The 16,745-nt window shown below is 54.4% G+C and overlaps 6 protein-coding genes across 6 annotated transcripts; 2 read left to right on the top strand and 4 right to left on the bottom strand.

Annotated features, from left to right (window-relative positions):
• Positions 1-613: 613 nt before the first annotated feature.
• W97_03434 (uncharacterized protein) lies at positions 614-2,374 on the bottom strand (the record flags this gene model as incomplete). The annotated part of the gene is made up of 6 exons (XM_007781331.1): positions 614-1,407; positions 1,531-1,712; positions 1,770-1,847; positions 1,936-1,979; positions 2,064-2,189; positions 2,270-2,374. 6 exons carry the CDS (start codon positions 2,372-2,374, stop codon positions 614-616), a joined length of 1,329 nt encoding a protein of 442 aa, XP_007779521.1.
• A 655-nt stretch (positions 2,375-3,029) lies between these two features.
• Positions 3,030-5,034, bottom strand: W97_03433 (heat shock protein SSB1; the record flags this gene model as incomplete). Its single annotated transcript, XM_007781330.1, has 4 exons — positions 3,030-3,298; positions 3,357-4,545; positions 4,596-4,761; positions 4,814-5,034. 4 exons carry the CDS (start codon positions 5,032-5,034, stop codon positions 3,030-3,032), a joined length of 1,845 nt encoding a protein of 614 aa, XP_007779520.1.
• Positions 5,035-5,926: 892 nt separating this feature from the next.
• W97_03432 (uncharacterized protein) lies at positions 5,927-6,309 on the bottom strand (the record flags this gene model as incomplete). Its single annotated transcript, XM_007781329.1, has 2 exons — positions 5,927-6,081; positions 6,150-6,309. The coding sequence occupies 2 exons, from the start codon at positions 6,307-6,309 to the stop codon at positions 5,927-5,929; spliced, it is 315 nt and encodes a 104-aa protein (XP_007779519.1).
• A 677-nt stretch (positions 6,310-6,986) lies between these two features.
• On the top strand, positions 6,987-8,496 carry W97_03431 (CAMK/CAMK1/CAMK1-CMK protein kinase; the record flags this gene model as incomplete). Its single annotated transcript, XM_007781328.1, has 6 exons — positions 6,987-6,993; positions 7,056-7,110; positions 7,166-7,373; positions 7,430-7,586; positions 7,639-8,024; positions 8,077-8,496. The coding sequence occupies 6 exons, from the start codon at positions 6,987-6,989 to the stop codon at positions 8,494-8,496; spliced, it is 1,233 nt and encodes a 410-aa protein (XP_007779518.1).
• Positions 8,497-9,449: 953 nt separating this feature from the next.
• W97_03430 (uncharacterized protein) lies at positions 9,450-11,831 on the top strand (the record flags this gene model as incomplete). The annotated part of the gene is made up of 7 exons (XM_007781327.1): positions 9,450-9,472; positions 9,573-9,615; positions 9,676-9,735; positions 9,868-10,331; positions 10,380-10,641; positions 10,692-11,355; positions 11,410-11,831. 7 exons carry the CDS (start codon positions 9,450-9,452, stop codon positions 11,829-11,831), a joined length of 1,938 nt encoding a protein of 645 aa, XP_007779517.1.
• A 1,520-nt stretch (positions 11,832-13,351) lies between these two features.
• W97_03429 (uncharacterized protein) lies at positions 13,352-16,421 on the bottom strand (the record flags this gene model as incomplete). The annotated part of the gene is made up of 8 exons (XM_007781326.1): positions 13,352-13,700; positions 13,762-14,234; positions 14,289-14,842; positions 14,890-15,171; positions 15,231-15,563; positions 15,617-16,150; positions 16,206-16,250; positions 16,319-16,421. The coding sequence occupies 8 exons, from the start codon at positions 16,419-16,421 to the stop codon at positions 13,352-13,354; spliced, it is 2,673 nt and encodes an 890-aa protein (XP_007779516.1).
• Positions 16,422-16,745: the final 324 nt, after the last annotated feature.

Here is a 16,745-nt window from a genome sequence, read left to right as displayed (position 1 = left end):
TGTATGTCGTGACTCTGTGACTCGCGAGCCAAAGGAATGCAGACGCAAGATGCTCGCGTTGAAGCTGGGAGCGAAGTTCGATGTGCGTCGTGTGTGCGTGCGGGAGTGGCTAAAAATTGCGTCGTGAAGATCGCGGGGAGTTTTTGGGTGTGCAGATCCGGCATCCGCCGGGATCTTAAGGCGACAAGGCACAACGGTTCCTCAACCCGTTTAGCAGTCATCCGCTAAGGAAACTGCATAGCTTGACTACCGCCTTGCTCAAAGTTTGTCTGGGCTACTAAAAAGTCTTTCAAGCCGCGAAAGACATGGTCCAGAAGGGTCGGGCCGGCTGACGACTAACAGCTGTGCATCTGCAGTGGAACAGCTTGGACCGGATACGCTCCAGGAGGATGAGTGCCATATTTTTCTATCCAGATAAAGGTAGTCGCCCTGTCTACTCGCACCCAATACGCTGTCTGAGACCTGTCCCGCCGCTACTATAGCCAGAGCAATTCCCTTCAGACGCCCCTTCGCTGAGAGTAAGTTGATTACCTCGCGCCATGGATGGCGGCTAAACTGCATGTTGCTCAATCATACTAAACGCCTCCCAAATGCACGTCTTTGTGAAAGCTTTTCAGCGATTCTTCTTTCCCCCAACGGTCCCATTCGCAGACTCCTTCTCCACTTTTATCGTCCCAGGCCCGATCTTCTCTCCCTCTTTCCTAGCTCTGGCAGCCTCCCGCCTCTTCTCAGCCGGTATGGTCAAGCACTGGATGCCCAGATATTCGCAAATCCGCCCGATAACAAGCACAGCCCACCGCCCATACACGACAGCAGCGAAGACGAAGTAGCCACGCAGGTACCACAGCTCCGCTTCTTTACCACCGCCGAAGAACGGCTTCGCCATTGCCGCAGAAGAAGCGGGAAGAAAGCCAGCGATGTACGGCAAGTTCGCCAGAACCGCCCCGCCCACCAACGGCACCAGCAAGACCGTAAAGTAAGGGAACGGTTGACGCGTCAGGTGCGCGAGGATGATCTTCGTAGTCATGCGGCCGAAGACCAGACTCATAGTCATGCAAAATAAGACCAGGTGTCCGCCCTTGCCATCTCCAATCAGCCCCGTATGCGGCGAGCCGAGCCACGCTGCGGACGCGCATGTGAGAACGACCATAGGCGTCCATTCGAGCACCAGGGGCAGCGTTGGGAGGTTCTTAGCGCGTCGTGCGCGGTGGACGTTCTGCACGCAGGCAGGGAGATGCGCGATGAAGAATGAGGCGCTGAGCATGGGAACCCAGAGGTCACGGAAGGTTAGGGTGTCGCCGGTAAAGCGTGCCAGGGTGGGTGACAGGGAGGCCAGAGGCGCGGACCAGATTTGCGGACCGTAGGCTCCGGAAAGGAGCATGAATGTGCAACCCAAGATGAGTCCCTCTGTCGGCATGTCAGCACATCGCTTGTTAGATATAGATTCCTACTGTAGGGCTTTCGCAGCGTGACGTGGATCGCCATGCAACGGCAGATCCGGTCTTGGGATATGAAGATGAAACGTCTTACCTGTCGGACCGTTGAAGTACCCTAGGTACAACGTGTGTGTGTGATATGTCTCCCAAGTGGAGAAGAACATGGGCAAACACGGGATGAGGGCAGTGAAAGCGCCTGTGCGAGTAGCTCCGTATCCAACGGCTGCCAGCTCGAGCAAGCTGCCGAGTGTGCAATTGAGCGAGTCGATGCCGTGGCTATAACTTTGTTAGCCGTGGTCCCCTACGAGTCGGCCAAGGGTCCGCTTCACGTACTCAAAAAGCTCTCCAAGGCCACTAGAAGTGCCGGTTCTTCGTGCTTGCTTGCCGTCCACGTTGTCCAATGTAGAGTACCTGCCATAGCGATTGATGAGTCCGTACCCAGCCACGACTCGGCATAGCATGTTCCCTAGAGCGAAAGGGACAACACAACATTGCTCACATCCACAAGCCAAAGGCAAAGCTGTAGTATACCCATGAAGGCGCCTACAGCCCAAGCGTCAGAATGTCGGTTCCAACCCTTGGTGTATCTCCTCGTCTTCCCGGTCTTGAGAACGAAGATCGACGTACTGGTCCAACCAGATCCGGCACATATATCTCTAGTAGCACTACGTTCGCCAGTATGAAGAAGAAGCCGAGCAGCGTGACCATGTTGGGGGCGAGCCATAGCGGTAGGAGTTCCACGAAGCCGTTCCACTGCGAGTGTGTAGGCCGTCAGAGATCTCTTTTGTTGTATTGAGCGTAGGCGATATCGTAGTGGAGCGGGGCTATCCTACGTAGTGCCTCAATATGTAGTGTGATATATAGGACTTGTCGACGCCGGAGTATTTGTAGGTTTTGAGATGCACCAGGGCTTCGTCCGAGACGCACTCGTGGGCCATTGTTCCTGCAGCCAGCACACTATGGTCAGCAATGAGCGGGTGTTTGAGAAACTCGGCCTCTCAAAGAGGTAAAGGGCATCGCGCTGGTCGAGGAAGCACTGGAGCCCGGAAAAACAGAAACGTACTCTTTCCCATTGCGAACTCGATGCGTTTCCCAAGGAGCCAAAGCTAGGGAATTGAGTAAAGAAGCATGTAAGACACCAAAAACACTAAACCGCGAGGTGTTTGGCCAAGCCAACGTCGTTTTGTCGGGTGCAGTAACACATCTCGCAGAAAACAATTCGATGGATCGACACGTGGGGTTCAGGCACGACAGGGCACACCACAGACTTTGCATGTGAAACCGTGATGTCTAATATGTGCAAGATAAATCACCATGCATCAAAACCAAGCACCACGGTTGTGAACGTCTCATGTCCATTCGTCTCATACCTTAGTAACCCGATCGCTGAAGATGCTACCGAAGAACCAAGACACAAACCGGAAGCGAGTAAGAGTCGCAGCGCTACAACGGGCAAGAAGAGAGATCAAAGACGCTTTTAGAGCCCAGCACATACACCATCCAGTCTAGCTTGCCGCAGAAAGAAACAGTACAGACTCCCATTCCTTCTCCCTGTATATCGCACATTCTACCGCATATGAATGCAGTGACATTCTACCTGGTGGAGAACGCCTTGGTGACGGTGCGCTTGAGAGCCAGCTCCTTCTTCTTGAGGTCATCGGCACCCGCGTCCTCGATCTCGAGCTGAGCCATGGCCTCGCTGAGGGCCGACTCGATCTTTTCCTTCTGGCCGCGCTTCAGCTTCATGGACATTGTCGGGTCAGAGACCATCTCCTCGACACGGGAGATGTAGGCCTCAAGCTGTTGCCTCGTCTCGAACTTCTTGCTGAAAGCCTCGTCGCTGCTCTTGAACTTGGCAGCGTCTGTTTATGAAAGTCAGCGCTTATCACTAAACTATTTGAACACTTGATGTAAGCTTACCGTTGATCATGGTCTCGATATCGGTCGATGACAGCTTGCCAACAGAGTTGGAGATTGTGATGTTGGCGCTGCGGCCGGAGGTCTTCTCGGTGGCAGTGACCTTGAGGATACCGTTGACATCGACCTCGAAGACGACCTCGAGGACAGCGTCACCAGCCTTCATCGGTGGGATAGGTGCAAGAGTGAACTCGCCGAGGGAGGTGTTGTCCTCGCAGTTGACACGCTCGCCCTGGAACACAGGGAACTGGACGGTTTGCTGGTTGTCAGCAACTGTGGTGAAAGTGCGCTTCTTGATCGTAGGGACAGTCTGGCCGCGAGGGACGACAGGGGCGAAGATGTTGCCCTCCATGGCAACACCGAGGGAAAGAGGAACAACATCGAGCAGGAGGAGATCGGCGGTGTCAGCGGATTGCGCCTTGCCGGAAAGAATACCGGCTTGCACAGCCGCACCATAGGCAACAGCCTCGTCGGGATTGATGCTCTTCTCGAGCTTCTTGCCGTTAAAGAAGTCGCTGAGAAGCTTCTGTATCCGCGGAATACGTGTGGAACCACCAACAAGCACGATCTCGTCAACCTTGCTCTTATCCAAGTTGGCGTCCTTCAACACCTGCTCAACAGGCTGAAGCGTGCCGTTAAAAGCCTTGGCGTTCAAGTCCTCGAAACGAGCGCGGGTGATATTGGCGTTGAAGTCCTCACCGTCGAATAGAGAATCGATCTCGATCGTAGTCTGAGTGGCGTTGGAGAGCGTACGCTTGGCGCGCTCGCATGCTGTCCGGAGACGACGAAGGGCACGCGCGTCTCCTGAAATGTCCTTCTTAGCCTTGCGCTGAAACTCCTTCTTGAAGTGATCCAGCAGATTCGTGTCGAAGTCCTGACCACCCAAATGAGTATCACCAGCCGTAGCCTTTACGGTGAACACGCCTCCCTGAATGTGGAGGAGGGACACATCGAAAGTACCACCACCAAGATCGTAGATCATTACGTTGCGCTCCTTCTCAGACTTGCCAGATCCAAGACCGTAGGCGATGGCGGCGGCAGTGGGCTCGTTGATGATGCGGAGGACGTTAAGGCCAGCGATTGAGCCGGCGTCCTTGGTGGCTTGCCGTTGGTTGTCGTTGAAGTAGGCGGGGACGGTAATGACGGCCTTCTCCACCTTCTTGCCGAGCTTGGTCTCCGCAACTTCTTTCATCTACGCTCAGTCAGCAATCGCTCTTCACCATGTCGGAGCTGAAGCCGTACCTTAACAAGAACCATAGCAGAGATCTCCTGTGGCGAGAAACTCTTCGTCTCGCCCAGGTACTCGACCTGCACCATGGGATTGCCATTGCTGTTGGTGACCTTGAACGGCCACGACTCGATATCCTTCTTGACGGTCTCATCGTCGAATCTTCGTCCAATAAGACGTCTGATATGACGGTCAGCTGGATATCTTAATGTAAGGTCTCGCCCAAACTCACTTGACATCGAAGACGGTGTTCTCGGGGTTCATGGCAGCTTGGTTCTTCGCCGCCTCGCCAATCAAGCGCTCTTCCGCCGTGAAAGAGACGAAAGACGGTGTGGTGAAGCTACCCTGCTCGTTCGCGATGATTTCGACATTGGTGCCCTCATAGTTTGCAACGCAGGAATAAGTGGTACCGAGATCGATACCGATCGCGCCCTCGTAGACCTCGTCGCTCATCTTGGAATTAGTGCAGTATGGGAGTGGGGGAGGTGTTGTGGTTGAGGAAGGTAAGTCGGCGTTGCTGACGGTGGGTTGACTTTTTGTGCAAAAGTTCGCGCGAAATTTTGAGCAACGGTAACCGATCCCTGCGACACGCACGTGACCGCGAAACTCCCGAGAATCCTATCGGTTTCAACATCTCTCCAGCGAGTGCAAAGGGAAATGAGGATGAAGTGGCTACTGATGTGTCTTGCTGGCACTCGGCTTTTTGGGCAAGTCAGCTTAATAGCAGACACCCTTTGATTTCGGTCTTGCCCTTTAATCGTACCATCTTCAAGAATTTATGTCGTCCAGTCAATAGCTTCTAACGGGTTTCTATATTACAAAACTCGCCATCATCCAGCACGTACGGCCATAGGTCAAATAGTACTGGGCATCCCGTTCGCTGCCACCACATAAGCTTTGAATTGGTAGATTAGTAGTTAGGTGGGTGACCACTAGCGAATACCTACTGCTGTACGTTTTTGTCTTTTGCTTTGATGGGTTTTATGCTCGGACAATCACGATCCCCATAGCGGAACCGCTGCCTAGATAGGGGTGCGAAGGCGGCTGATATACTGAGTCCGGGCATTGGCAAGGCATAGGAGAGGAATATATGGGTTCGACAACGTTATTTCGAAATCGCAGCACCGTTGTCGAAGCGTGATTGACCAATATAGATCATCCAGAGATGAGGACAGGAATTTTTTCGGACGCTTCGATGGTAATTCCTTGTCTGTCAGACTCCAGAATCTGGTGTTATGGCTCTCATGCAGACTGTTCAATATGATCATCGCTGAATCATCGCATGGATGCAGACCCGCTATGCGAGTGCTTGATCCAATACTGCGCGTCAATCTCCGGGACTTCTTCAGCGTCCAGTAAAGTCCCTCGTAAGATCATCCCCCACATCTCCCACGGTCTTGCCCAGCGGGTTTTGGAGTCCTCCTCCGAGGGCGTTACCCAAGCCCTTCTTCAAGTCTTTGATATCCTCCTGGTCGGAAGCTGGAAGCTTGTTAATCTGGTCTAACGGGTTGGTCAGTAATGGTGCACGGCTATGAGATATAAGGCGGTCGTAAACTTCGACTAGGTACCTTTGACAACGTAGGAAGCCTTGTTCTCGCCCATCGTCTTCAGCGCTTCGTTCTCCATCTTGCGCTTCAGCTCTGGGGGGATGCCGAAGAAGTAGACTACGACAGCCAGGACGGCAACAATACCGGCCAGGACGGTGACGATGGCTGTGGCAGTTGGCATTTTTGCAGGGTGATGTGGACTTGATGGTAGGTTTGAGCACGTAGAACTTGATCAAAAGTTGCTTGGAGGATGATATTCGTTGAATTAGATTGTCTTTGCCCAAACACGAGTGACAGGCTTATATAGAGGTGACGTCAACTGTCCAGTCGTTGGAGGGGATTCGAGTTTGGAAAACCTGGCCTGTGAACCGCAACACAAAATCCATCGCGGGGCACAGGGTCCAAACTCAGGGAGCATGGCACGCAGGTGCGATCTATAAGTACAGTGGTAGCACTGCGCAAAGCTTGAAGACTAACAGGATGATTCAAGTTTAATTAATACATTGGCATGCAGGGATTGATACAGTCGCTGTTGTTTGGAGCCCAGAACACAGCCTCGGGGGCTCAGCCTCAGCGATCAGCCCCGCTGCTCCTGCAGGATGCCTGACTCGAGCTTGCCAGCTGGACACGGCTCTCTTGGAAACCACATCTGGCGTTGTGTATATGCCTTGCCGTTCCACATCTACAAGCTCCTTGATACCTACTCCACCCCTTCGACTACCTCGTTATCCATACTCTCGCCACCAAACCTACAGTGCTTACTATCCTGAGTCTTGAGCATACTCTGCAATACCACCAACCCTTCGTCAGCCTCATAAGACAAGGCCACAACAACAACCAGATCAAACAAGTCGCAACATGAGCTGTAGGTGCCGTTTTGCAACATCTACTCATCTGTCTTCTTGGGACATTGGCTGACCATCGCAGATATGACGGGCATGCTCAATAAGCTCCACGGTCAGCCCGACAGCTATGACAAAAAGTACGATCCACCCTTCCATGACGCCTGCCGCAAACGCTAAACGCCTACATCATAGATCACGGTACCGAATGGGGAGGACGCTGGGCGCAGGCACATATGGCATCGTTCGTGAGGCCGATTGCCCTGAGGGCAAGGTTGCGGTCAAGATCATCCTGAAGAAGAACGTCAAGGGCAATGAGCAGATGGTGATGGATGAGTTGGACCTGCTGCAACGGCTGAGGCACCCTCACATTGTCCGATTCCACGACTGGTTCGAGTCAAGGGTACGTACGCTAGCAGCTATGTGCGGTCAGACAAGTCACTCACGAGCAGTCGACAGGACAAGTACTACATTGTCACACAGCTTGCAACCGGCGGAGAGCTTTTCGATCGAATCTGCGAGAAGGGCAAGTTCACAGAGAAAGACGCCGCGGAGACGATTCGCCAGGTCCTCGAAGCTGTCGACTATCTACACCAGAACAATGTAGTCCACAGAGGTAAATTCGCGTCGTGCTTCGAGCGTTTCGGATGATACTGACTGTCACACAGACTTGAAGCCAGAAAATCTTCTATACCTAACGCCGGACCCCAATTCATCTCTCGTTCTTGCCGATTTTGGTATCGCTAAGATGCTCGAGTCGAAGAATGAGGTCCTAACCACAATGGCTGGCTCTTTCGGTTACGCTGCGCCAGAAGTCATGTTGAAGCGAGGCCACGGCAAGCCTGTCGACATGTGGTCATTGGGTGTCATCACCTACACCTTGCTCTGTGGCTACTCCCCTTTCAGAAGCGAGAACTTGGCAGACTTGATCGAAGAATGCAAGAATGGCAGAGTCATCTACCACGAGCGCTACTGGAAGGAAGTCAGCAAGGATGCCAAGGACTTCATCAACCAGCTTCTGACTCCGGATCCGCACAAGCGGGCCACCAGTGAGGTAAGATGTGCGCATCACCAGCTCTGCCGCTTTAACGCTGACTGTTTTCTAGCAAGCAATGAAGCACAGTTGGCTCACTGGCCAGACGGCAAGCAACTACAACTTGCTACCCGAGATCCGTGCCTACGTCGCCAAGGCGCGCCTCAAGCGCGGCATCGAGCTCGTCAAACTCGCAAATCGTATCGAAGCGCTCAAGATGCAGGAAGACGACGAGGAGGATGCGTCTGGGGCAGCCGACGTGCCGTCAAATGCTCGCGAGGCAGCTGGTGAGGCGCTTGCCGCACACAGCACCGCTCGCGGTCTGAATGTACCAGAGGACCAGCCTGGAGCACCTCAAAAGAAAAGCTTGAGCAGGCTTGCGAAGGGTGCGATATTTCGAGAGATTGTGCTAGCCAAGGTGCGCGAAATAAAGGAGGAAGAGGCTAAGGAGAAGTTCGCGAAGAGCGCCTCAGAGTACACCAAAACGTCATGAGTGGATGGTGAGCTTGGGCATGATGGTTCTGGGCTCACTCTGCTGCAGCACCCTCGCCAATTGCTGGTCCGGCAGAGAGCTTGCCAGTTCTACATCGACCTGGTGTAGGCGTTCTACACTGTTGTCCCTAAATCTGTCATCATTCAGCGTTGCCATTGAGCGAACGAACACTACAGTTACAGTGCGCGGGATACGATCCTCTCTTCTTCCAGCGATACCCTGTAGAAAATCTATAATACTGTTTCCTCTGGCAACAGCAGACTCGGCACGTATCCAGCAAGTCCCCTTGTCATACTAACATGGTAAAGCTGTTACCTGGGTGCACGAGTGAAGTGATAATTACGCTTAGTAAGCGCAAGGTGTTGTAATATATCCGCCAGGAAACACCAAGGATTATTGTGCCCTGCGAACGCGAGAGAGGGATGCGGCTCAATCCACAAGGCACAACAGCGCTGCACTCTTCCACAACCCGGATCTCGTCGTTGGAATAGCCCTAGACCGTGCCGAATCTGCATGCGACCACATTCACGAACAGGATGGAGCGGGAACCCAAGCGCAAAGCGCCCCCAGCATCATCGCCGGGTGCTGACGGCCGACCATCCAAGAGGCAAAGGCTGCCGGTAAGTTTGCGCGCACTACGTCGTGTTGGCTTCGTGCAGGGCGTGGAGGTAGCAAGCGCGGTAGAGGGTGGAGCTTGGAGGATGCTCCAGCAGCGGTTGTCGCGACGCTTGGTTCGACAAGCTACAGCGCCATAACCTACCTCACCCCTCCAACGCCGCGGGCAGCGGCACCTCCGCGCTGCAGAGCACTCACTCCGCGCACCTACGAACCTCACAAAATGCATTTCGACAGAATGGCTGACACGCTGCACTCTTGTGCAATAGGGCAACGGCAGCACTGCAATAGAGACAACGGAATCAACGACGGAGGCGGGCCTGAGGTTCATAGAGTCCATGAAGCAGGCGAAGGACAAGACGTGAGTACCCCCAGGGCCCCAACTGGAACAGAACAATCTTTCTCCGGCGATGCCTTCAGTATCGTGTACTTGCGATATCCCGCTAACCCTCATGCTACAGAGGCCGACCAATTGCGACCAACTTCCTCACACTGCCTGACAAGGTACGCTCATCCCGCATCCGCAGCCAAGGCTGTTGCGCTAAACACCTCGCTCCTGTCTAGAATGTCGTTCCCGACTACTATGAGAGAATCAGACTTCCAATCGCGCTGGATACTATCGAGGTACGGGATACTCCCTCCATCGTACTGGTCCTTGACCTTGTAGCGTCTTCTACTACACAGGCATTCCGACAAGCTCCCCCTCCCCTGGCCAAGTCCGTGGCGCACAGTGGCTAATACAACCCACATATGCAGGCGAAACTCAACCGCCGAGAATATCCGAACCTCTCAGCCGTGGAGAGCGACCTCAAACGCATGGTTACGAATGCTAAAAGCTACAACGAAAGATCCTCAGTCCTCTACGAAGATGCGGAGCGGATTCGGAAGACCGCGTCGAATTGGATGGTCAAACACAATCCCGCGTACAATGACGCTGATTACATAGCCGTTGCAACACCAATACCAGAGGGCCTACTGAACGGATCGACACCTCTGGGCGCCAGCGGAGGAGCCGCTGTTCATGATAGCGGTGGGCGGCTGAGGCGTGGTGCTGCTGTGTCGTCGGCTGCACCCGAGACTCCTGCGTCAAGGCCGAAGAAGCGCCCAGGAACCTCAGGTGAAAGGGAGCCTTCCAGCGTAGATGTAGAACTGGTGAGCAAGACCTTTATGGAGGCTCAAGACCAGATCGTGGAGGGGATTATCAAGTACAAAGAGCCACAGTGAGTCGTCTGCTCTCACGATAAGGGTTACTCTGACAGACCTCACAGAAGTGGCCTTGAGATCTTTCAACCCTTTGTCAATTTGCCGCCGCGATCGCTCACGGACTACTATCACACAATCAAGAATCCAGTCTCTCTGAAGGGTGTGCAGAAGAGGGTCAGAGGCGTACATGGCAGAAACCAGCCGACGTGGAAAACGGACCTCAAGACTTGGGATGCTTTCGAACAGGAGTTCAGCATGATCTGGAAGAACGCCCGCTTGTACAACGAGGACGGGAGCGACATCTACAACCTGTCTGTAGAGCTCGAGGTAAGGGTGCAGGCATCTGGTCGTCCTAGTTGCGTCTCTGACTCAAATAGGAATTCTTCAATGCCCGGCTCGCCGAGGCGAAGTCCAAGGTCCAAGAGCCTCCAAAGATGACCATGAAGCTGAATATGTCAGCTGCCGCACCTTCGAAACCGACAATCAAGCTCCGCCTGAAGCCGAGCCCGGCACCTCAACCTGGATCTGACCCTGGAGCAGCGCGCAACTCGGCAACCTCTGGTGTTATGGTGGACAATGGAGCGCTCGAGAGGCAGAAGTTACATGTCAAGGCCGGCATGAACGGCCACAGGCCACCTTCCTCCTCAACTCCGGCGTCTGGCGACGCCAGATCTGGCTCCGCTTCAACACCGGTTCCAGCGACCGGCTACAACCACAATAACGCAACTGGCGCTTCTCCCCCAACTCAAGTGAATGGCGTGAAGCATGAAGCGCCGGCCGGTCAGTCACCTGCTTTGGTTGCTATCAGACCTTCCAGCGCCGCACCTGACGCGGTGCTAGACGGGCGGAGAACCAGTATACCAGCGCAAACACCCCAACTTGCGTCAGCAGCTATGCCTCCGCCCCCAAGCGTGACGCCGCGACCCCCGAGTAGCAGTCCGCACCCGCACCCTTCACACCTGCAGCAGGGATACCAATACCATCCCTCCTACGCTGCGCCTGCGCCCGGGTTAGCCAACAAACACCGCGCACCAGGCAAGAGTAAGTCATTCGTGTCCTCTCAAGATTACACAGTCGGACTAACACCCCACGCAGCCGCAGCAGACGCCCTCCTCCCCAACATCCGCCTCAGCGCCCACCCCGGCCTCAAACTCGCCAAAGACTGGAAGCTCGATATCCCCGCCTCGCCGGAGCTGACGCAGCAGTCCGTGACGCTGACGCTCCCTTCGACGCACTACTTCATCCAAATCACGCCCACCATCCCCGTCGCGCTCACCTCGCGCGCCTTCAAGGTCTTTGTCACGGTCAACCATAACCGCTTGTACGAGGTCACGAAGCCGGATCGTGCCAAGGGGAAGCCGCTTTATGAGGGGAGGCTGGAGCCGGGGAAGGTCAATAGGATCGAGGTGGAGGTCGTAGCGGAGGTCGCCAGACCGGAGGCGAGGGCGTCGCCGGTGAAGGCGGGGGGCATCGAGGGGGAGAAGTTGACGGCTTTTGTGCATCTGATGAGGAGTTAGAGGCGGCTTTGGTGTGGTGGGCGCACTTGCGACGATCGCTTCAAACTTTTTTGGGGTTCTCTATGCGGATATGGGGGGCTGGGGCGATCTGGAGTTCATCATCGTTAGGGTCACGGCTCGGGGCATCAAGGCGGGGCGGGCGGGTATCGGCGCTGGTTTACTCGTGTGGCGCGGAGTGGCGCGATGTAGGCATCTCTCAGGCTTTGGAGCATTCCACTTCTACCTATGGGAGGGAGGTAGTTCGTTCATAGTTGAATTCGATATCAGCTTCAACGTGGCCTTTCTCGACATGCCTTTCAGTTGTTGGTAGTGCCGTCCTTCACTCAACACTGCTGGTTCCCGCCCGCACGATGTTTCTACTAAGCACCTACATTTAGACACGATGAGGGCAATGGCGTGCTCGTCGACGTCGCGACAAGGCCCTAAGCACGGGGTCGCAGCAGGCGGTATGCCGCAGTGCGTGGGGTGACAGCCAAGGGTAGCATCAGTGGCGAACCGGTTGAGCGGAAGAGAACTCCGGGGCTGGCTTCATCACAATGCCGAACTGGACGGGGGGCTTGCGGGCCGGCCAGGACATGTTCAAGCGCAACGGGGAAGGGAGCGTGGAAATGGCAGTGTGTGAGCGAGAGGGGCGAGTGATAGGTAGGGAGCTCGATGGGGAGAGGAAAGGGGGATACGTGAGGTAGTATGCGAGCATCCTATCGGGGAGCCAGAAAAGACCTGACCCCTTGGACAACCGCTCTCCATGATTGGAGTTAACAGAACTGGGACTGCTAAAACAGAACGCGGAATTCTTTTCCTTTTTCCCCGCCCCGGTTTTTTGGGTTGGATGTAAGGGAATCATCATTACGGAAATAAACAGATCAGGCTCTCAAGCCAGGCATGAAAATCCAAAGGTGTGGCCGCAGCCGTTCCATACTACAGTAACATCTTTTCCCCAGCGCAGCATCCGGACGCGCATATCCAATGTGGCATCTCACGCCAGGTGGGAGTACTGAGCGCCACTTCCAACGAGTGGGGTTCGAGAAGAAACCGCGGTCCAGAACGGAGTGACATCGTCAGCATTGTTACGCAGATCCGACGGATGATACGGTACGCAAGAACGCATGCCAAAACGCGCTATGTGTCAGGTGCCAGGGAGTATCGACGGAGGTGGTAATATCTGCTCCCATTTTCTCCCAAAGCAGGGAGATTCGAGCAAATATCAGTCGTGAATTAGCTACCAGCATATGCAGACTTCCGGCCTAAAATGACAAACTCCGGGATGCAGAGTCACAAGCTCATGCCGTTGTAACCAAACAGATTCTCCAGCCAACTCCTTGGCACCCTCGTGCAACCCAGGCCTGACGGCTCCTGGCGAATGGGGGACCGCGGTCGCCTCCGTAAATGCCAGTATCCGCAAATGGCCTTTTCGGAAATCCAGACAGTAAATCATCATCCTTGCCGTCGTGGGCACTAGCTCCGGAAAGTCTCTCCAGTGCGCTCCAATCAAGAGGAGCAAAAGCATCAACTCGTATGGCTCATCCACGTCGCTTCGCTCCCTGCCCCTGATCCATGATTCCAGAGCCACCATAATCCCAACGCCGCTTGAGACCGTCGCCGAATGAACTGGCGACGACCTCTTGCCACATGCTCGGGGTGACATAAGACGCCGATTGCGGCGTATATGTCACCGGTGGCGACACCTGGGCTGGGATATGCGGTGCAGGTTTGTCATGGGGTGAGTAGCCCAGGCTCTGGTAGGAACCGTGGTGCGGCATTTCCTGCGGCGTCCGAAGATCATAGGTTCCTGGAGCGGGCGGTCTTAGAGGAGGGGAGCACGGGGATGTAGAACTTGGAGGGGGCGTACCAAAGGCTGCGTTCCATTGACTGGAGACGTGTGAGTCAGCTGCAAAATCCTGCCAGAGTGAGTGAAGGTGGGTAGACTCACTCGAAGATCTTGCCAGGATTCCATTGCACCGGCTCTTGGACGGGCACACTTGAGGGCTGGTACGGATGCCGTTGGCTGGTCGCCATCATGGCCAGCGACTGAACTACGGGAGAGTCAGCCGGGTGATCCGTGCCGGTTGCGGAGATTGGCGGTGTTGTGGGATAGGCATAGCTCGGCACTTGACCTGGAGTGTCCAGTAACGGTTCGTGGCCGGAAACCCGCGGGCCGTACATACCATCGGAATTCAACGGAGACGGATCGTTGAGAACTGCCGGACTGCCAAGAGGGAACGACGGCTTGAGCTCAAACGGCTTTTTGATGTCGGCAGAGAATGCCTCGCGGAGGGCGTCCACTTGGGCCTGCAACTCTGGTAAGGGCCACCAAGGTGCGCATTGTTCCAAGATTCGCATATGGCGAACGAAGAAGTCGCGCGCGTCAGCATTAAGCTCGGGTTCTGGAGCAGTGATGGCAACCTTTGTATCGTACGATGAGCAAGGGACCAAGCTTGAATGGTAATGCGAACTTACTAGGTGCAGCATTGTGCAGGTCAACACCGCGTACATCGTGAAGCTCATGCCTCTCTGCATGCACATGAGGCCCGGGAGACCCCAAGTCTGCAAAATAGATTCTTGTAATCTGCACATGCTCTTCGCCGAAGAGTAGCATAGGAGCATGTGACTTTTCCACTTGTCGTCAAAGTTCTCCTGTAAGTAGTGAAGCTGTGGTCTGTGGTGCATTATGATCGAGAGGTGGTAGTAGCAATGCATGTTTCCGATGAAGTGCGATGGAATCCACGGGGAAGATCCATCATCAGGGTACACAATCTGGAGATCCTGAGGCAGGTCTCTTAGCCAAGCAGTGAAGTCTTCGTTATGCCGTATAAAGCCAGGGTCGATGGCCCAGTCCTTCTTCTTTTTCTTCAGCTTCGAGTGCATGTAGGTTGTCTCCTGAATGTTCTTCACAATGCGGGCGAGGTAGGTGAACTGGCGGGAGACCTGAGCCTCGGAGCGAGCCTGCCCGGAATAGTGCGGAGGGATATCGAGGTCGATGGTATCGGCATCCACACCGAAATCGTTGCGACCTAAATGTCTCAGCACATGGACGCGAAGCGTTAACAAAGGAACAAACCTTGAGGACCACCGATCATGATTTCTAGAACGAAAAGATTCTGCCACACTCTTGTCCTCGTGACGCACTCGGCAAGAGTGAAGTTACAGTGCTTTCCAGACTGGTGTAGCTCGAAGTGCTCATCTAACTCGAGATCTTTGGCCATTATCACACAGTTCACAACCGTCATCCAGGATCGATAAAAGTATCCACGTTTCGGTTGGTGTTCGCGGGCTTTGAGCAGCAGGATCATGGCTTGAATGGTGCTCAGCCGTGGTACGTCTCTATAACTCTCTTCATGCCCTACATAAATCAGCCAAATGCAGACGATAGACAAACTGGGGCAGAAGGTAGATACTGACTTGAAGTTAGAGCAAGCCACTGGTTCCCATTCGCAGATTCTCCTAGCATCAGTGTTGAGCAGGCGAAAACAGCCCCGAGCAAAAGCGGCGACAAAGCATTGCGGTCGTTTTCCCATTGCTCCAAGAACCATGCTGGATTAACCACCGGCGCATACGGGTGGATGTTTATGAAGAAGTAGTCGAAGTATTCTCTAGCTTGCTTTGGACTGGGCATCATACCCGGCGGAATGTGGACAGTAGAATCTTGGTTGACGTGTTGCGGTAGAATAACCTGCTGTTCTTCAACAGGTCTATCGTCCCCACATCCCTTACGCTCCTTCATTATGTAGGGTGCTGCGACATGTCAAAAAAAAGAACTTTTGACGACCAGCACGGATGAGACTTACCGACGGCGGTGTGACCTATTTCTAGGTCGCCCATAGCTTTCGTGAGACTAGCGGTATGAGCGTCGCTACGCCAAGCTTCATCCCCGCTAGCTGCCGACACTGATTGATGCGCCGGAGGCCCGGTATAGACTGGTTGAGACTGATAGTGCATTTCCGGAGCGCTTGTCGATGGAAGCGCTATATTTCCGTATGGAATGGCATTGTGATGAGCGGGTAGATCGTTGTACCCCGTGGGGTGGTAGCCGTAAGACTGCTCCACAGCATGTGAGATTGAAGGGTGGAACTCTTCACTCATGTGATGTAGGCTTTCTTGGCTGACTTGATAATCCTGTACAATGCCGGTACCAGAGTCGTCATATACTGTAGTATCCAACTCAAACGTATGTGTGCCAGGGGCAGGATCTTTCTCGTAGCTCACGGTTGGAGGAACGCAGTTGAGCTTCAGCCTGATGCAGGCTGCACACGGCCAGGAGTTCGTCGTCGCGGCGTCGCATTTGATCTTGCGGCGGCGGCATCCCTCACACGCTCGCATGACTGCGCTTGGGTTAGTGGCGATGGAGCTGGATGGCGGTAGTGCGTCAGGACTGACCTTTCAGCCTTTTGTGCCGGTTGTGTTCGTCCACAAACACGTAGTCTAAGGGCGCAAGTGTCAGAAATCTCGATCAATATGAGGATAGCTGAGGTCTGCGTAAAGGGCCATACTTTTTTGATTCACGCGCGGCGCCATAGCTGGCGGCGCGAACACGAAGCTCTGCATTTGCGCGGTCTGTGGCAGCAGAGATCTTTCGGCAGCCTGGGTTGTCATAGCAAGGTAGCCGAAGGCTCCCGACTTGATGTTGCTGACGTGTTGCGCTCTGCGCGGCCAGCCAGCGGTCAGTCTTAGATCTTTGAAACGCGGGTAGGACCGGACAGATCTCCGGTTCAGAAGGGAGGTCTGAAGGTTCTAGGAGTGGGTGTCGTTGATCCTTATTCAAAGAATGCTCTAGGTTTGGTGACAATATATTATCTGCGCGAATCGAGAAAGCTTGGGATCGGCGGATATCCGCCGCAAATCTGCAGAGACCTGAGCAGGGAAGCCAGGATGTTCCTCTGCAGGGGAAAAGCTGCGCGAGAAGGCTGCCAGGATGGC

The sequence above is a fragment of the Coniosporium apollinis genome (genome assembly GCF_000281105.1).
Source record: "Coniosporium apollinis CBS 100218 chromosome Unknown supercont1.14, whole genome shotgun sequence".
Lineage (NCBI taxonomy): Eukaryota > Fungi > Ascomycota > Dothideomycetes > Coniosporium > Coniosporium apollinis.
Note: the sequence above shows the minus strand (reverse complement) of the source record. Positions and strands in the feature narration are given on the sequence as shown.